The sequence below is a fragment of the Heloderma suspectum genome, chromosome 2 (genome assembly GCF_057233095.1).
Source record: "Heloderma suspectum isolate Gila_16-S chromosome 2, 16-S_ref, whole genome shotgun sequence".
Taxonomy (NCBI): Eukaryota; Metazoa; Chordata; class Lepidosauria; order Squamata; family Helodermatidae; genus Heloderma; species Heloderma suspectum.
In genome coordinates this window covers 342,623,611-342,644,192 of record NC_139459.1, presented here as the reverse complement: position 1 = coordinate 342,644,192, position 20,582 = coordinate 342,623,611, and the positions used below count along the sequence as shown (strand labels likewise).

The window sequence follows — 20,582 nt, the reverse complement described above, 5'->3', positions numbered from 1 at the left end:
TCATTCTAGGCGAGGGGTGAGCAACTTGTGCCCTCCAGATATTTTGGCCTGCAACTGCTATCAGCCCTAGCCAGCTTAGCCCATGGTGAGGGAGTTATAGGCTGAAACATCTGGAGGACCATAAGTTGTTGTTTTTTAATTAAATTTCTTAATTGCCCATCTGGCCGGTCACCCAGCCACTCTGGGCGATGTACAATGGTTCAATTTAAAACAGTAAAATTATACATTAAAACATGATTTAAAATTACCCTAACCCACCCCAAATGCCTGCCTGAATAACCAAGTTTTCAGTGCATAGTGGAAGCTCATTAAAGAGGGGGCATGGCGGAGTTCCCTAGAGAGGGAGTTCCACAGAGTGGGGGCCACCACAGAGAAGGCCCTCTCCCTTGTCCTCACCAGCCTAGCTGTCCTGGCTGATGGGACAGAGAGAAGGCCATCCGAGGCTGATCTTGTTAAGTGGCCTGTCTGGTGTTGCTGGAGGCGCTCCTTGAGATAGGCTGGGCCAGAACCATATAGGGTTTTAAAGGTCAAAACCAACACCTTGAATTTGGCCCAGAAAACAACTGGTAACCAGTGCAACTCCTTCAGCACTGGAGTGATGTGATCATGCCGGCAGCTGCCTTCAGGTGAGCCGCCGCGTTCTACACCAGCTGCAGCTTCCGAACCATCTTCAAGGGTAACCCCACGTAGAGCACATTACAGTAGTCTAGACAAGAGGAGATCAGGGCATGTACTACCGATGGGAGCAGATGGTCGGGAAGGTAGGGGCGCAGCCGCCGTATCAGATGGAGTTTGGTACAACGCTGTCCGGCCCATGGCTGACACTTGAGCCTCCATGGACAGTTGGGAGTCTAAAATGACCCCCAGGTGGCGGACCTGGTCTTTCAAGGGTAGCCGTACCCCATTCAACACCAGGTCAGCATCCCCAAGCCTTCTCTTGTCTACCACCAAAAGTACCTCGGGCTTGTCAGGGTTCAGTTTCAGCTTATTCCTCCCCATCCAGCCCAAAAGTTGCTTACCCCTTGCTGTAGACACAGGCTGGGGAAGGCTGGTGTTTGTCATCTCTGCTTGTGAGCCTTGATCCCGCCCTAAGTCGCTCCTGGCACAGCTGATCACAAGTCTTTTTTCCTCCCCCTTCCAGTGCCCATCCCCATCAACAAAGCAGGCAAGAAAAAAAAGGTAAGCCTTTGGTCCTCTTGAGGTTTCCTTTGCTGGGCAGGGTGTGGGAGTAAAGGGGCTGTAGGGCATCTGCTGCAGGAGGGTGGGGGCTCAGTAAACCTAGAGACACAGAGATCAAAATCACAGGCCACAAAGCCTTTGCCACAGTGGTTCCAACAGCCGATGTTGGCCTGGCTGATCGAAGTGACGCTAGGAGCTGTTTCCTATCCACCATTCTTCAGGCTCTCCCCTGCTTCTTGTGTAGCAGATATTATATTACTAAAGCACTTTGGCCCATGCTCCTATTAGAATCCTTTTTCATTAAAAATCTACAAATATATTGAACGCATCAAGTAATAGAATTATAATTTTTTCTTCCCATGTAATATCAAATACAATATGTTGAGTATAATACCTGTTTAGAAAACTAGCAGGTCACATATATTTATAAAAGTAAGAGGTCACATATATAGGTATTGTTTCTGCCTTGTAAAACAAAGGCATTCCTTGGCTTGTAAATAACTGCATATGCTGTCCCTATTACTACTTTTTGTGTTGTTATTGTAGTTTTAAAATGGTTTTTAATAGTGTTATTTTAAATATATGTGTTTGTGGTTTTAGTTGAGATTCATAATTGTTGTTGTTGTTCAGTCGTTCAGTCGTGTCCGACTCTTCGTGACCCCATGGACCATAGCACGCCATGCCTTCCTTTCTTTCACTCTCTCCCGGAGCGTGCTCAAGTTCATATTCATTGCATCCGTGATGCTATCTAGCCATCTCATCCTCTGCCGTCCCCTTCTCCTTTTGCCTTCAGTCTTTCCCAGCATCAGGGTCTTTTCCAGGGAGTTTTCTCTTCGCATTAGGTGGCCAAAATATTGGAGCATCAGTTTCATTATCTGTCCTTCCAATGAGCACTCAGGGTTGATTTCCTTTAGGATGGACTGATTTGACCTCCTTGCAGTCCAGGGGACTCGTAAGAGTCTTCTCCAGCACCACAGTTTGAAAGCATCAATTCTTCAGCGCTCAGCCTTCCTTATAGTCCAGCTCTCACAGCCATACATTACTACTGGGAAAACCATAGCTTTGATTAGACGGACCTTTGTCGGCAAGGTGATGTCTCTGCTTCTTACTATGCTGTCTAGGTTGGCCATAGCTTTCCTCCCAAGGAGCAAGCGTCTTTTAATTTCATGGCTACAGTCACCGTCTGCGGTGATCTTGGAGCCAAAGAAAGTAAAATCTGTCACTGCTTCCATTTCTTCCCCTTCTATATGCCAGGAAGTGATGGGGCCAGATGCCATGATCTTAGTTTTTTTAATGTTGAGTTTCAAACCAGCTTTTGCACTCTCCTCTTTCACCCTCAACAAGAGGCTCTTGAGATCCTCTTCACTTTCTGCCATTAGGGTGGTATCGTCTGCATATCGGAGGTTGTTGATAATTCTCCCGGCAATCTTAATTCCGACCTGTGATTCATCCAACCCGGCGTTTCTCATGATGTACTCTGCATATAAGTTAAATAAGCAGGGTGACAATATGCAGCCTTGTCGTACTCCTTTCCCAATTTTGAACCACTGGGTTGTTCCATGTCTGGTTCTTACTGTTGCTTCTTGACCCTTGTACAGGTTTCTCAGGAGACAGGTAAGGTGGTCTGGTATTCCCATCACTTTAAGAATTTGCCACATTTTGTTGTGATCCACACAATCAAAGGCTTTAGCGTAGTCAATGAAGCAGAAATAGATGTTTTTCCGGAATTATCTTGCTTTCTCCATGATCCAGCGAATGTTGGCGATTTGATCTCTCGTTCCTCTGCCTCTTCGAAACCCAGCTTGTACTTCCAGTAGTTCTCGGTTCGCATACTGCTGAAGCCTAGCTTGTAGGATTTTGAGCATCACCTTGCTGGCATGTGAAATGAGCGCAATTATGCGGTAGTTTGAACACTCTTTGGCATTGCCCTTCTTTGGAATTGGAATGTAAACTGACCTTTTCCAGTCTTGCGGCCATTGTTGAGTGTTCCAAATTTGTTGGCATATTGAATACAGCACTTTCAAAGCATCATCTTTTAGGATTTTAAATAGCTCAGCTGGAATACTGTCATCTCCGCTAGCTTTGTTGTTACTAATGCTTCCTAAGGCCCACTTGACTTCACTCTCTAGGATGTCCGGCTCAAGTTCAGTGACCACACTATGATGGCTATCAGGGACATTCAGATCTTTCCTGTATAGTTCTTCTGTGTATTCTTTCCACCTCTTCTTAATCTCATCTGCTTCTGTTAGGTCCCTGCCTTCTTTGTCCTTTATCATGCCCATCTTTGCACAAAACGTTCCCTTGAGATCTCCGATTTTCTTGAAGAGATCTCTAGTCTTTCCCATTCTGTTGTTTTCCTCGATTTCTTTGCATTGTTCATTTAAGAAGGCCTTCTTGTCTCTCCTTGCTATTCTCTGGAACTCTGCATTCAGTTGGATATATCTTCCCCTTTCTCCCTTGCTTTTCACTTCCCTTCTTTCGTCAGCTACTTGTAAAGCCTCATCAGACAGCCACTTTGCTTTCTTGCATTTCTTTTTCTTTGGGATGGATTGAGTTGCTGCCTCCTGAACAATGTTACGGACCTCTGTCCATAGTTCCTCAGGCACTCTGTCTATCAGGTCTAATCCCTTAAATCTATTCCTCACCTCCACTGTATATTCATAAGGGATATGATTTAGGTCATACCTGAATGCTTTAGTGGTTTTCCCTACATTCTTCAATTTAAGCCGAAATTTTGCAAGAAGCAGCTCATGATCTGAGCCACAATCAGCTCCAGGTCTTGTTTTGACTGACTGTATAGAGCTTCTCCATCTTTGGCTGCAAAGGACATAATCAATCTGATTTCGATATTGACCATCTGGTGATGTCCATGTGTAGAGTCGTCTCTTGTGCTGTTGGAAAAGAGTGTTTGCTATGATCACCGTGTTCTCTTGGCAAAACTCTATTAGCTTTTGTCCTGCTTCATTTTGTACACCAAGGCCATGCCTGCCTGTTATCCCGGTGATTTCTTGACTTCCTACTTTAGCATTCCAGTCCCCTATGATGAAGAGGACATCTTTTTTTGGTGTTAGTTCTAGAAGGTGTTGTAGGTCTTCATAGAACTGATCAACCTCAGCTTCTTCGGCATCAGTGGTTGGGGCATAGACTTGAATTACTGTGATGTTGAATGGTTTGCCTTGGATTCGTACTGAGATCATTCTATCATTTTTAAGATTGTACCCCAGTACTGCTTTTCCCACCCTTTTGTTGACTATGAGTGCTACTCCATTTCTTCTAAGGGATTCTTGGCCACAATAGTAGATATGATGGTCACCTGAATTAAATTCGCCCATGCCTGTTCATTTTAGTTCGCTGATTCCCAAGATGTCGATGTTCAATCTTGCCATCTCATGTTTGATCACCTCCAGCTTACCTTGATTCATTGATCTGACATTCCAGATTCCTAAACAATATTGTTCTGTACAGCATCGGATTTTCTTTTCACCACCAGACACATCCACAGCTGAGTGTCCTTTCGGCTTTGGCCCAGCCACTTCACTCTTTCTGGCGCTACTTGGAAATCCCCTCTGCTCTTCCCCAGTAGTATATTGGACACCTTCCGACCTGAGGGGCTCATCTTCCTGCGTCATCTCTTTTAGCCTTGTGATACGTTCCATGGGGTTTTCTTGGCAAGAATACTGGAGTGGGTTGCCATTTCCTTCTCCAGTGGACCACATTTTGTCAGAACTCTCTGCCATGACCTGTCCGTCTTGGATGGCCCTGCACGGCATAGCTTATGGCTTCACTGAGTTATGCAAGCCCCTTCGCCACAACAAGGCAGTGATCCATGAAGGGGTACACCAATAATTTAGGAAGTAGCAAAGCAAGAATTATTTATTAATTTCTCTACCATAATTATTTTTCAGTATTCAGTAAAACGCTTCCACTCCTGCTTGAATTTTGGATTCTGCCTACCATCTCTCGCTCTAACTGCCTCACTAGTTTTCAAGAATTGTGCAATTTGCCAAAATTTAGTAAATTATTCTTTACATGTAATTGGTTTTGTATTTTTCCAGTTCTTGGGAATGATCTTGCTGCTGTTATTGGCTGGTGAATTTTTGGGATCTCAGATTGAAAGCACTCCAATAACATTGTTTTAGGGCTAAAGGACAAGTTGTACCCAGTTATCCTAGCTACATCTCTCTTGTCTCCAAAAAAATGTTGAATTTTTGGACACATCCACCGCATGCATGCCACTTTTCCAACATGCACAATTATCCTTTCTATGTGTTTTATTTAATCTAAGAGATACCAGCAATACATCAACTTATAATTCTCTTTTAAATGGACACAGATTGAATTGGTCATTCCTCTTGTGAAAACTATTTTCCATTCTTCATTAATTCTTAAAGCTATCAGTGTCCCCCAACACATTTTAAAAAGGCTTGAGAGAGAGGATCTTTATAAAAACTGATTTACTTCACATATCAAACAGTATTTACATGATAACATGATATGGCATGAGAACACGTAAAACATATACAAAAATACAATACTGACAGTTGTAAGACACATTTCAAAAAGCTTTGAAAGGATTCATACTTTCTTAATTTCTTTTATGAGATATAGGGAACAATAATAAAATAAAGATTATTAGGCAGCAAGCTTCACAAAGCGCAAGAACCTTACAAAGTTCAGGAAGGCTCAAGATCCAAAATAAGAATGCTCACACAAGAGTGCAAAGGTTCTGGGACAAAAATGAACCCAATAAGGACAATGGAAGTGTCATTGGCCCGGTTTGCACATCACAGCTACCCAGAGTATAAACATACCCTGGGTAGCCATGAACAAGTGGGAGTGAGCTGGCACTCGCCCACTAAGTTAAAACAGCTCACGGATGCTCTGTTCCTGGGTTGTTGTCTGTGACATCTGAACTTTGAATTGCAGGTTGCTGGGGGAGGAGCAATCCAGACTTACAACCAATGGTTTGTTCTTGGGTTACAAGTCTGGGGTGTTCCACCCCCAACAAACTCCAATTCTGGGTTTGGACGGCTAGGGACAGGGTTATTTAGCTCAGTGGGTAGCCAGGCGGCCAGAAGCCAGTATGCTCGCTCACTCCCACTTCATTATCAACAACCCACAATTATCAAAGTGTGGGTTGTTTGTGACATGCAAACCAGATCATCGAGTCCATCTTTTCTTTAATATCCATGACACAGGGCCCAAATTGGCCCTAGTTATTTTAGCAGCCTCTATTTAAAGACCTTTGGAGAAAGAGCTTTTCCCTGGAGAAGCTGCCTTTTTGCTTTTGGTGCCCAGCTGAAGGGGCACTATCCTGTGGTCCTTGTTGCAGCAGTCTTTTCACTGTCACTTTCCCTCTTTTCCCTCTTTAGGGGGGAAATGTGTTTGCTGCCTTGAGTCAGGAGCAGAGTGAGGAGGAGGAAGAACCACTGAAGCTCATCAAGCCTGACAAGAATAAGATCAACAAGGTTAGCTGCATTCTGGAATCCATTGGAGGTGAAGAGGAGCCGTGGCAGTAAGCGGGGAGTGTGTAGAGAATTAGATGGGCCAGGACATGGTTGCACAAAATGAATTTTGTACTCTTCTCTAAGGTTTAAAAAAATCACCCAAAGCCATCTCTGCTTCTTTAGGCAGTTTCTGATGATGATGAAGAAGAAGAAGTAGAGAAGAAACCCGGCAAAAAAGGGCCCAAAGCCAAACAGAAGGTCAGTGAGTGCTGTGCTGGATGAGCCAGCTTCATGCCAGGCAGTACTTGGAGCAAAGAATGATAAGACCAGAAGGGGCTTAGTAGATCATCTGGTCCAGCATCTCGGCACCCTCCAGATGCATTGGACTACCATTCTCATCATCCCCAGCCAGTTTTGGGAGGAGATAGTGTTTGTAGTCCAAGATATCTGGAGGGCATCATGTTGGGAAAGGCTTAACTCCGTGCTCCGATAATTCAGATATAACCCATCCCAACATATTACTTGCTTGGGGTGGGTGGCAGTGCTTAAATCTTTGATGGCTTTTTAGGAGAGAAGGCAGTATATAAATGTGAATGCATTAAATAAGTAAAAGCATCTCTTAAAAGATTAAAGATTGTTAAAGCGCAATATATAAATGGGCACACATTAAGCCGTCACCTGTACCAGCTTAGGGGACTGGCCAGAGCTCATTAGCAGAGCATCTGCTCTGCGGAAGGAAATTCTTAGCATCAGTAGCTGGGAAGCTCCAGGCAAGCCACTGCCAGGCAGGGCTGATAACAATGGGACTTCTTCCCACCTGGGGCCCTCCAGATGTCTTGGCCTCCCATCAGCCCCAGCCAACATGACCAGTGATTGGGAATCCTGGGAGTGGGAGTCCAGAGCATCTAGGTGCCAGGGTGAGAAGGCTGGGCTAGAATAACCATCAGGGGAGGGAGCAACACTCCATGGTACCGCGTGTGCCATTTCACGTGTGTGCATATATAAGATCCTCAGGTCAATCCAGGGTATTTCCAGTTAAAGGATCTCCAGTAGCAAGGCTTGGAAAGATTTCTGCCTGAAACTTTAGGGAGCTCCTTCCAGTCGACCAGGGGTGGGCAACCTGTGTCCTGAGGGCCGCATACAACCCTTGGCCTATTTTCAGAAGCCTTCACCAAGGGATCAGTTCAGACCTCCGGCAAGAGCGATCTGTCCCTCCATAGCAACCCAGAGAGAGCTTCGGCTATTGGGCGGTATAGAAATGAAATGAATGAATGAATGAACAAACAAACAAACGAGAAAAGGGGGGTAACAGAGAGAGAGAGAGAGAGAGAGAGTAGGGGTGGTCCCATCCACTTTTGACTCTTGTCTCACTCACCACCAGCATGCGGCTCTGACAGATTACCCCTAAGAGAACGTGGCCCTCAACAACAAAAAATGGCTACTAGTCCTGATGGCTCTGTGCTCACCAGCATGCGGCTCTGACAGATTACCCCTAAAAGAACGTGGCCCTCAACAACAAAAAATGACCACTAGTCCTGATGGCTCTGTGCTCCCTGCAGTATGAGAGGCAGTGTGCCAGTGTACACCACCTGCTGGGGAACATGGACGGAAGGGTGCTTTTGCACTCATGCCCTCCTTGTGGGTTCCTGGTTGACAGCCGGTTGGCCACTGTGAAGAGAATGCTGGACTAGATGGACCCTTTGTCTGATCCAGCAGGGCTGTTCTTATGTTCCCCTGCGTCTGCAGTACATTAGAAATGTTGGGCCCATATCATTTAGGCAGTGCTTGGTTTCAAGGCCGGGGGTGGAAATTTAGGGCTGACGTCTGTTTGTGGGGAAAGCCTCTCTTACCTGGAAGCTCTTCTCCTTAAAGCCAGGTATGTGGGAGCTCTCTGTAGTTAGATAGTAGTGAAGGAAATGCACTCTGCATCAGTTCAGAGGCACTTTTATTGTTACTACATACATTTTCAGGCAGCCCTCCCCAGCCTGGTGCCCTCCAATGTTGTGGACCTCAACTCCTTTTAGCCTCAGCCAGCATGGCCAATAGGAATGCTGGGAGTTGTAGTCCAAAACATTTGGAGGGCACCAGGTGGGAGAAGGCTGTTCAAGGGTTTGAATTCTGGCGTTGAATACAGATGCCCTGGCACAAATTGTATTAGGTCCTTCTTAAGTCCAAATTAGCAAGATAGGGATGCCTTATGTATGGAACTGATATCTGCCCCCAGTGTTTCTTGAAAAGCTCAGTAGAAAAGAGTTTCTATAACCTCATTAGATTCTTCCATTGCTGAACCACCCGGAGAAGTGGGAGGGGCTTCCCAATGCTTCTTTGTGTTGCTCATGGTAGGAAAGGGTAAGAGTCCATATTCCTGCCTTTGCTTTCTTCAGGAGGAGGACGAGGAAGACACAAAGAGGAAGAGCAGGAAAAATGAGAAGAACAAAGGGAAACAGCAGGTTTGGTGCTTGGGTGTTATCATTAATAATGGATATGCCGTTTTTGAAGTTGGCTTTTATTTTGTAAATGCATATCACACCATTAACCATAAAACATTCCCAGGGTGGTTAAGGCTGTCTAAACTGTTCAGATTGTGTCATCTCCTTCTCTCACCTGTGTTCCACCACTGTTGTGCTATAGGGCAAGCTGGTGTCATTCCTGTTTTACAGGTGGGCAATTGAGGCTGAGGGCTGTGTGATTCTGTGTCTCTGAAACCAGGTCCTCTAAACCAAAATGCACCCTTTGGATTATATTGACTCTCGCTTTTCAAAGCCGGGGCGGGGGGGGGCCTTGGTTTACCATGCAGATCACATTAGAATGCATAATTTCCCTAATTTTATTTTCATTGCAGTCGGGATTTGGGTTGTAGAGGGAATATGGGGAATTGGCACATAAACTGGCAGGTTTGTAGAGCAGAGGTCCCTGACCTTTTTGGACCCATGGGCACACTTGGGAATTTGAGAAACTGCTGTGGGCACCACCACAAAATGGTTCCCACAGGATGTGGCTAGTCACATAATGGCTGCTGTGGGGACCTGGCTAGTCAAAAGTGAGCTAAAGAGGAGGGGGGAATAGCGAGGCTAAAGGCTGGGAGGGAGCGGAAAATAGCAAGGTAGAGGGGAGAGAAAGAGCAAGGCTAGAAAGGGAGAGAAGGAAGAATACTGTAACATTTTCCAAGGTTTTTATTTAAAAACAATGAAGGGGGCAGAGGGTGGAGAGCTTTATGGGTGCCATTGGAGGTGCCTGTGGGTGCCATGTTGAGGACCCCAATGTAGAGAGTTTCTTGGGCAAGGAGCTGGGTGTAGTGGACAATCAGCAGGTTGCCATGGGAATAAGATCTATTTCTCAGTTGCTACCTGTGGAGGTGGCAAAGATCCAGTGCCTAGTGGTAAAGGGAACCAGAACACAGGGCATTCAAGTCAACATTTTCAGAACGCTAAATTTCAGAGTCTGATCTTGAAACTGCGCTGAAGTTTGAAAATTTGTACATGATTTTGTTCCTTCTCTCATCAAGGCCCAAGAGACATCACTGTCAATCAGCTTATTTTTCCCCCCATTGTGGGGTGGTCCCATTTGGCTTAGTGCACATTTTGTCTGTCTGTTCTTCTTCTGAATTCTCAGAGAGGAGGCTCAGCCTTTGCCATCTTGGCTCAGAGTGATGAGGAGGAAGCCGGTGAAGAAGTACAGGAACCCAAGGACAAATCCAAGGTATAGGAGAAGTGGAGCCTGGGAAATGGGAGACGTCTGAGAAAGTGGCGGGTGGATAGACAGGCAGGAGCAGTCCACCCTTTGGGCGTATGTGCCAGCTGGTCAAAATAACCCATTCAGCTAGAAAGCAGGAGACATAATTGAGCCTTCCCCTGTTGCTTCTGAAAACCCGAACCTGATCTGAACAGGAAGCGGTCTCCTCTTGATCCATTGCCAGCCCTTCTTCCGTGTCCCCAGGCTAGAACGCGTCTATTACACTCTTGGGAAGATGCATATCTGCAGGGTGGGCTTCTGTCCCCTGGCCCTCCCAGAAAAATATGGGGTCAACAGACCCAAAGAATTCAGGAAAAGCGTGTGGTACAGTCCTTCTAGGACCATGCCGCCTTGGCAGGGGCGGAGAGGAATAGCAGTCACATGTTCAAGTGCTTTCCCCTGTGTCAAACTCCCTGCATTTGGAAAGCTAGCACTTGAACAGGAATGGTTCTAGCCTAGTCTTTTCCCCATTGTGCTCACTTTGCAACCTGACCAGCGGTGTAGTGTTAAATGGCCCATTGGCCTTTTCAGTTGCCAACCACAACTCTTCCCCCACCCGCCTCCAGTGGGCAACTCCTTCCCCAATGTCAGAGCTTCCTCTGCATTTTATGTAGCAGGGACGGCTTCTTGTTCTCTCCACTGCCTGACCCCCTCCTTTGCAACATATGTAAATCAAAGAGACTTTCTAGAGCAGACCATGAAGAAAAAAAACAGATTAGAAACTTTCCTCGGCATAGGGCAGGGCACAGCACTTAGTGCCTGATACCCCATGAGTAAAGACAAGAAGCCTTGTTATCAGCAAGCATGAGGGGTCTCAGGGATAGAGAGGACGGTATTCAATTGTCTAACTCCAGCCTTACTGGACACTACATTCTTAACAGGCTAGTTTTTCTTTTAAAAAGCAGGCTAGTAACTTTCATGGGCTTATTTGTAAGGGTGGCTAACTCACTTTCAAGCCCAGGGAAATGTATCTTGTGAATGGGAGAGTGTGTGTTGCAGTTGCTACCCTTCTTGTGTTCATGCTGTTTCTGCCCCATCACAGCTTTCTGTTGTTGTTATTTTAAGACACTGACCAAACAAGCTGCTCAGCCTGATGAAACTGCGAAAACGCCCAAAGGGAAAAAGAGCCAGCCAGCCAAGGTGAGGACCCTGAGGTTGTTTCCCTTTGGCATTAGGGCCACAATCTGGCCCATAGGCTGGGGAGTGCTGTGCAGTAGGCCTTGGAGACTGAATGGGGATGGTAGACAAGGCCCACCATTTGCTGTCGGTCTTCTGCTATTGCTTACATGAAGACAGACTTGCCTTGTTCAAATACACATAGGTGCATCTCTCTTTAGGGAAGTACGGCACTGTATTTAAGCTGTGTCTAGTGTCCATTTGAATACAGCGGGATGCACTCTCGAGTCAACATGCGCAGAAGCGTGCTGCTTCTGTTAAACAGCGCGAGTAGGTTATCAGGAAGGGTGAGTGAGAGCAGAGACACGTTTGGGGACAGAAAGGGGAGTGGGCATCTCCTTCAGACATTTTCATACTGAAGTTTGCAGCTGCTTGGTGGGTTTTTTTTAAACTGATACTATGTGCTACAAGAATGTTCTTTAAAGCTTGCTATCAGGTTCCTAGCTCTCCTTCACTTACAACTTAAGGAAGGGATCGGCAACTTCTGTGGGTTGGTGGGCATTTTCCCACCAGCAGCCACACCGCACCCTCCCGCTACCCCATCCCCCAAATTCAGAAGCGTGGTGGTGTTGTGGGAGGGAAGGGGGAAGCAGCCATTTTTCTTTAAAGCGAGGAGGCACTCACCTTGTTTGAAAGAAAGATCACCGCTTTTTTGTTTTTGCTGCAGTAGCAGCAAATTTGGTAGCAGCGGTATGGGGCGGTGGGGTCTGTGTGTGCCCTGCAGGCAACCTGTTGCCCTCCCCTGATTTAAGTGGAAGTGTTGGAAATAGAACCTTCAGAATTCAAAGTCAGAATTCTGTCTGGCTTTTTAAGAAGATGCAAAGCTGACTTTTACTGAGTCAGACCACTGGGTCAGTTCAGCTCAGTACTCTGGCTGGTGGCTCACTCCCCTGTGTGGAATTTGCGCCTTCCTGTGGCTAGCAGGTGAGTTGTTACATACAAGGCTGAATTAGTGATGCGTTCTAAATCCCATCCACCCTCAACGCATCCCAGGCTTAAGCCAATTTTGGACCTATCTACATTATGGGCTTATGTCTGGGAGAAGCAGCTCTGGAATCCAGGTCTGTCTCTGTGTACCGGTGCATGGGGCTGCATGAAGTAAAGCGCATTGCGACCTTTTCCTGGCGCATGATGGGTGCTTACTTGTGTTCTGGTTTCTTTGGTTCCACAGAACATGTTTGCTGCTCTGGAGGCCGAGGAGATGGATGAGGAGGAGGAGGAGGAAGAGGAAGAGTCCACAAAGAGCAAAGAGAGGTCCAAGCAGAGCAGCCAGCCGGTGAGGGGCCCTCGCCCAGTCTCGGGAGCCCATTTTCAGGTTGAATGCATTGCTTCAGTGGGGCCTTGTTCACTGCATCCTGCTACACACAATAGGGTGGCAGAGCAGGGCTCAAGTTCCTGCCTTCCCTAGTCATGCATAAACAGTGTAGTTTGTACCAGCATCTCTGTGCATACTTTTGCTTTCCACCCGTGCTGTCCAACTACTGGGGGGAAAGGCTGCATGAGGCATTCCTGCATGCAGATGCACACAGGCGTCAGTTCATGCAGCATGTTCTCCGTGTGATGGGGGCGGTATGTGATCCTGATGCTTGGTCCTTCAACCCGCTGCTTAAACCACACTCCAGTGCAGCCTTCCCCAGCCTGGTGCCCTCCAGATGGGTTGGACAACTCCCATCCATGACCATTGTCCATGCTGTCTAGGATTGCTGGGAGTTGTAATCCCAAACATGGAGGGCAACAGGTTGTGGAAGACTGCCCTAGCGTTTGGTGCAATATGGCCTGGATATGCCCTAAATCCCCTGATTGTCCTACCTACCTGCCTACCTCTTGCTCCAAACTCTGTGTAGACTGCTGTGTGAACCAGATGAGGGGAAAGAGGGAGAAATGCAGCATCTCGTCCTGCGACTTGCCCATTCTCTTGGGTCCTGGCAATGACTTTTTTTCCCCTGGTGAGATGAGATCACATGAAAGCATCTCTTCTGCCTCCTAGTGGTCATTCCCTGTGGGAGCAGTCTTAGGAACACATAGGAAGCTGCCTTGTATTGAGTCAGACCGTTGGTCCATCTAGCCCAGTATTGCCTACGCTGACTGGCAGCAGCTCTCCAGGGTTCCAGGCAGGATTCTTTCCTACCTGGAGATGATGGGGATTGAACCTGGGACCTTCTGCATGCAAAACCTTTGCCCTGCCATCTGGAGCCCTTTGGGACCTTGCCAGCAATGAGGTGATGGGACAGGAGGGTTATTCTGAATCCTTGTTCCAGGATTTCCATAGTAAGTACTCCTAGTTTCTCTGCCTGACACAATTTGCTAACTCAAACTGACTTCCTACGAATCCTCTAGCAATCGGAGGAGGATGAAGAGGAGGGAGAGAAGAAGGAGGATGACCCCTATGCTCATCTCAGCAAGAAGGAGAAGAAGAAACTCAAGAAACAGGTTAGATCCATTGGATGAAGCCCCATAGTCCCGAAAAGCTCTTCCTCTCTGTGATTGGCCAGCTGTTACTTCTACAGGAAGGGGCTTGTGGCTTTCTTTGCCTTTGCTTGATAACAACCGTTACTGTTCACTCCTCTTGTCTTCCCAGAATCCTTTGCCTTCCTCCCTTTGGGCGTTTTGTCTTAGGGCCTTTGTTAAGGACCTTGTTCACTAGAAGGCAGAATGAAATCTCGTGGTGTCCTACACTGGGAATTGGCTGTGCTATATTCAGGATTCCACCGACAGCAGGGGTGGGCAGCTTGTGGCCTTCCAGATGTTTTGGCCTACATCTCCTATCAGCCGTCACCTACGCTATGCTATGCTTCGTGGGGCATCGGGACTATAATGGAAACAAAAGCACCTCTGAACTTGCATAGTGCCCTTTTCCCTCATCACTGAGTAAACACAGCCAGACCCCAAATATTGAAATTTGGGAGCTGCGACATCAGGGCAGGAGGCTGAGTTCCAGGCACGCCCTGGCACTAGCACCTCTGACTTTAGAAATTATGCACTGCCTGTTGGTCAAAATGCCAGAACTGTTGTTAGGCAGTGGAAGTGCTCTCTTCACTCAGGGAGGGGCTGTTTTTGCTGCATCAGGAAGGATGTTAATTAACAACTGTGTTGCAGCGTAATCTATTAACGTAAAACATTGGTTGGTTGTTTAAATATTAGAATTGTACAGCCATTAGCTTTGGTACGTGCAGATGGGCAACAGTTTTGTATTTTTATATATAGTTTACAGAGATTTACCTTCATACTTTTTTTGTATTGCCTTGATACTTACTAATTTTTGCATTAAATTATCAAACCTGAATCTAAACGTATGTTGAAGAGTGCAGGGCAGGCAAATGATAAGTTTGTATATAGGTTTGAGAATATACATCTCCCCAGCCAAGCCGTGGGGTGGCAAGGGAGATGTCACAAAATGATCCAAGTGAGCAGGATCGAGGAACCAGAGAAGGTGATGCCCATATTGAGGGAATGTGGGGGTGGAGCTGAGGGGAATATAGAGCAGAGGGTTCACGGTTAAGCATGAAGATCTCCCAAGTTTGTAAGGTTAAGAGAGAAATAATGTAGTAGGCGAAATCATACCTAATTGAAAGGTCTCTCTGTACCAGTGGCTGAATCAAATTGGTTACAAGATTGCCCTAGCTTAGAATGAAAAAATTAATGAATTAATTATCATTATTCTCATCATTAGCATTTATGCCCCATTCTTCAGCTGAAAAGGCTTCCAGAGCAGCTTCCAGAAAAAGCATGTGAAGGATGAGTTGGTGGGCAGTATGGTAGTTCATAAAGCAGAAGAGAAATAAGGGTCTTTTTTGCTGGAGTTTCATGAGACAAGCTTATTTGAAGGACCACCTGTACAAACCAGTTGTGCCTCAAGAGTGGCCACGGAGGCCCTGCTCACTGGCAAAATGTATTAGGTTGGTATAATGTCTCTAATGTATTAGAGACAGGGCCTTTTCTGTGGTGGCCCCATCCTTGTGGAATGCCCTACCATGGAACCTACCCTGGTTCCCTCCCTCTCTGTTTTTAAACAGGCCCTAAAGACCTGGATGTTCTGGTCTGCTTTTAAACTAATTGGTGCCCATCTTTATTTTATAAATTGGAGTTTTCACCATTAGTTACTTTAAATCTTTTATGCTGCTGCTTCAGTTACTTGCATTTTATATTTTTATTTTAAAATTTTATCTTGTAAACTGTCCTGAGGAGACTTTGATTCAAAAGGCAGCATAAAAGTATTTTAAATAAATAAAAGCTCAGGCCTCTCTTTGCTCCAACAGCTGGAGTTTGAGCGGCAGGTGGCAACCCTGAAAGCAGCCAGTGCAGCAGAGAACGACTTCTCGGTGTCTCAGGCGGAAATGTCCTCCCGACAGGCCATGCTGGAAAATGCCTCGGACATCAAGGTACCACATCGCCGAATATTTGTAGAATTTATATCCTGCCTTTTGCCACAAACAGTTTCAGGGCAGTGCGGAAGAACAGTGAAAGCCTCGCGATTCAATATCGAAATGGCAGCAAAACTGCAAGGATTAAACCAGCAGAGCCATCTGATGAAACGGCACCGTAAAAAACATGAAAAGGATTTCTAACTCCCTTTTTTTTGGGAGGGGGAATATATATTTTTTATTTTATCTTTATAAATGAAATATACAATACCAAACATAGCAACAACCTGATCAATACTAGAATTTCCCAACAATACAATATTCTGATGAGGACACCATAATAACAAAAAGAGAAGGAAAAAGGAAGGAAGGAAGGAAAAAAGGCAAAGGAAGAAAGGAGGTGAAGAAAAAGAAGATTCTTTCCCCTTCCCCCCCTCTCCCTCTCCCTCCCCCTTAAAGAACTGAATGTAAACTCCAATACCCCCCAGCCTCTGATGCCATTTTATTTTACAAACTATATCGATAACCTTAACAATCTTACATTTTAATAAACTACCTTACATTTCAATATCATATCATCACTCTTATATCCAAGAAACAGGTCTACAGTTCATTCCCAGTAGCCTAGATTATTACTACTACTAATAATAATAATTAAAAAGAATATAGTGTTATAAAATAATAAAACTTAAACCTTCAACAGTCAGTAATATATTTTATATTTTATACTAGATATATAAGTACAAGTTGTACCCTCAAGCAGTTAATTTAAATATAGCATACCATATCTATTTTGAAATAAAAAATATAAAGAAAAGCAAGAAAAAACAAAAGATGAAAGAGAATAAATGAATATATATATAATCATTTATCTTCTGATCTAGCCTGGATCATGTAGACTAAACACAAACAGTTAACAAAGCTTGTTTAAAGATCCCAGTTCATGGGGTTGTAACAGGAGTCTTGCACATTTTTACGTTCAACCATGCCTCCACCATTTCATGATTTATAAACTTCTTCATCTGACCTTCAGACACGATACAAAGTGTAGCAGGATATTTTAAGTAATGTAAGTTCATGAAAAGGATTTCTAACACCCTTCACCTTCCATTGCAGCTGGAGAAGTTCAGCATCTCGGCTCATGGCAAAGAGTTGTTTGTCAACGCAGACCTATACATCGTGGCTGGGCGCCGATACGGCCTCGTGGGGCCTAACGGGTAGGTCTGTGGTGTGACCTGAATCGCTGCCATTTTCTTTGCTTCCCCCAACTGATAATTGAACACGCTTTCTTTGTTGTTTATTCTGCCCCCAGCCTCATCCTAGACGTCTGGGGGCTGCTAGGGAGTGTTTTGGGGATGGATGGAACAAGACTTGGGAACCTAGGAAGCTGCCTTATGCTGAGTCAGGTCCTCAGTCCATCTAGCACAGTGTTGTCAACACTGACAGGCAGCAGCTCTCCAGGGTTCCAGGCCGGAGTCTTTCCAGCGCTACATGGAGATGTCGGAAATCGAACCTGGGACCTTCCACAGGCAAAACATGTGCTCCTCCACTGAGCTATGGCCCCTCCTGCCTAAGTCTGTCTTTCAACCTCCACACTGACTCCACACCCTGCCCTCAAGTATGTGGGGCGGGATTGTTTTGCGCCTCCATGGTAATCCCCCCCGCTCTTTTTCAGGAAAGGCAAAACCACCTTGCTGAAACACATCGCCAACCGGGCCCTGAGCATCCCTCCCAATATTGATGTGCTGCTCTGTGAACAAGGTAAAGGGGAACAACTGGGCTCATACTGAGTCACCCCATTGGTCCATCTAGGCCAGAATTGTCCAATTTTATTGGCTGCAGTTCTCCCTGGTCTGGGGTAGGATTCTTTCCCATCATCTGCTTCTTTAGATCCTTTTAACTGGAGATGCCAGGACTTAGACCTTGGACACTGTGCATGGAAAGCATACGATCTACCACTCAGCTGTAGGGTTGTGGGGTGTCACCTCCTTCTCTCCTTAGTGCAGATGCAGAGAGCTCGAAGGGGGAGACCTCTGTGACTCCACCTGGGAAGGTAGTTGAGTAAGCAGGGAGGGGGAGGACTTCTGTAGTGTGGAGAGGCAGAACCTTAATAGCTGCTTCTGAATACAGAAAATGAGGATTTTATATTTATTTATTTATTATTTTATTTATTATTAAATTTATTAATCGCCCATCTGGCTGGTCACCCAGCCACTCTGGGCGATGTACAACATACCATAAAACAATTTAAAACAATAAAATTCTACCATAAATTTTTTTAAAAAATACCCTAACCCACCCCAAATGCCTGCCTGAACAACCACATTTTTAATGCACGACGGAAGCTCATTAAAGAGGGGGCATGACGGAGTTCCCTAGGGAGGGAGTTCCACAGAGTGGGGGCCACCACAGAAAAGGCCCTCTCGTCCCCACCAGTCTAGCTGTCCTGGCTGATGGGATAGAGAGAAGGCCATCCGAGGCTGATCTTGTTAAGCGGCCTGTCTGGTATTGCTGGAGGCGCTCCTTAAGATAGGCTGGGCCGGAACCATATAGGGTTTTAAAGGTCAAAACCAACACCTTGAATTTGGCCCGGAAAACAACTGGTAACCAGTGCAACTCCTTCAGCACTGGAGTGATGTGATCTCGCCAGCAGCTGCCTTTAATCAGGCGAGCCGCCGCGTTCTGTACCAGCTGCAGCTTCCGAACCGTCTTCAAGGGTAACCCCACGTAGAGCGCATTACAGTAGTCTAAACGAGAGGAGACCAGGGCATGTACTACCGATGGGAGCAGATGGTTGGGAAGGAAGGAGCGCAGCCGCCGTATCAGATGGAGTTGATACAGCGCTGTCTGGCTCACAGCTGACACCTGAGCCTCCATGGACAGCTGGGAGTCTAAAATGACCCCCAGGCTGCGGACCTGGTCTTTCAAGGGTAGCCGTACCCCATTCAACACCAGGTCAACATCCCCCAACCTCCTCTTGTCTCCCACCAAAAGTACCTCGGTCTTGTCAGGGTTCAGCTTCAGCTTATTCCTCCCCATCCAGCCACTCACCGTCTCCAGACATTTGGACAGGGATTCTACGGCCAACCTTGGTGAAGATTTGAATGAGAGGTAGAGCTGCGTGTCATCCGCATATTGATGACACTGCACCCCAAACCTCCTGATGATAGCCCCCAGCGGCTTCACATAGATGTTAAATAGCATCGGGGAGAGGATGGAACCCTGTGGCACCCCACAAGTAAGTGGCCACGGGTCTGAAACCTCCTCTCCCAGTGCTACCGTCTGGTACCTGCCGGAGAGGAAGGACCGGAACCACCGCAATACAGTGTCTCCAATGCCCAACCCCTCCAGGCGGTCCAGGAGGATACCGTGGTCAACGGTATCAAAAGCTGCTGAGAGGTCGAGGAGAACAAGGAAGGAGCATTCACCCCTATCCAGAGCCCTCCTCATATCATCCACCAAGGCGACCAAGGCCGTTTCTGTCCCATGCCCAGGCCTGAAGCCCGACTGAAATGGGTCTAGATAATCAGTTTCTTCCAAGTGTGCCTTCAACTGCACCGCCACCACCCGCTCAATCACCTTGCCCAAAAATGGCAGATTTGAGACTGGGCGAAAGTTGTTCAGAACTTGAGGATCCAACGAGGGCTTCTTTAAGAGTGGTCTTATCACTGCCTCCTTGAGGGCTGATGGCATCACTCCCTCCTCAAGGGAGGCATTCACCACCGCCTTGATCCCCTTACCCAGTCTCTCTCTGCAGCTCATAATGAGCCAAGATGGGCAAGGATCAAGTAAGCAGGTAGTCGGCCTTACAGATGAAAGCACCTTGTCCACTTCATCAGGAGGAAGAAGCTGGAACCGATCCCACAAAACCGGTTTGCCACAGGCCGCCTCTTGCTCATTAACTGTATCCACAGCGTGCAGAGTAACACACCTAATCTGATCAATTTTATCTGCAAAGTGCCTTGCCAAAGCCTCACAGGAGGCCTTAGAATGCTCCAGTGGTTCTGGAGCCACAGGACCGACCAGGCTCCGGACCACTTGGAACAGCCTCCTGGGACAGCACTCTGCAGACGCGATGGAGGCAGCATAATATTCCTTTTTTGCTGCCTTCACCGCCACGTGATAGGCTGAAGATACAGCTCTAGCCCGTGACTGATCGTCTTTGGAGCGAGACTTCCGCCACCGGCGCTCTAGCCGTCTCATCTCCTGTTTCAGAGCTCGTAACCGCGGATTGAACCATGGTGCAGTCCGAGCCCTGTTCAGGGGGAGAGGGCGTTTCGGAGCCACCCGATCTAATGCCCCAGTGATTGCGGCATTCCAGCCACCCACCAAGGTCTCGACCGAGTGGCCGTTGGCATGCTCCAGAGAATCCCCAAGCGCGTTCAGGAATCCATTTGGATCCATAAGACGCCTGGGGCGGACCATTTTAATGGGTCCTCCACCCCTGCGGAGGGGTTGTGGAACCGAGAAGTCCAACGTCACCAGATAGTGATCTGACCATGACAAGGGGGTGGTGGATATACCCCTGACTTCCAGATCACTCCCCGCTTCTCCAGAAACAAACACAAGGTCTAGTGCATGACTGGCTACATGGGTGGGCCCAGTTAGAATATGGTGCAGCTCCCAGGAGGCCATGGTCTCCATGAAGTCCCGAGGTGCTCCTGTGAGGATGGCCTCCGAATGTACG

The 20,582-nt window shown here is 46.8% G+C and overlaps 1 protein-coding gene across 2 annotated transcripts in view; it reads left to right on the top strand.

Annotated features, from left to right (window-relative positions):
* Positions 1–20,582, top strand: part of ABCF1 (ATP binding cassette subfamily F member 1) — a 48,659-nt gene that overhangs the window by 8,946 nt on the left and 19,131 nt on the right. For both annotated transcript variants that reach the window (XM_084840841.1, XM_084840840.1), the window contains exons 5-15: positions 1,142–1,179; positions 6,552–6,647; positions 6,810–6,884; positions 9,011–9,076; positions 10,239–10,325; positions 11,424–11,498; positions 12,706–12,810; positions 13,872–13,964; positions 15,791–15,913; positions 17,012–17,112; positions 17,571–17,656. In XM_084840841.1, coding sequence (XP_084696967.1) covers positions 1,142–1,179; positions 6,552–6,647; positions 6,810–6,884; positions 9,011–9,076; positions 10,239–10,325; positions 11,424–11,498; positions 12,706–12,810; positions 13,872–13,964; positions 15,791–15,913; positions 17,012–17,112; positions 17,571–17,656 — 945 coding nt within the window. The remainder of the gene's footprint in view (positions 1–1,141; positions 1,180–6,551; positions 6,648–6,809; positions 6,885–9,010; positions 9,077–10,238; positions 10,326–11,423; positions 11,499–12,705; positions 12,811–13,871; positions 13,965–15,790; positions 15,914–17,011; positions 17,113–17,570; positions 17,657–20,582) is intronic.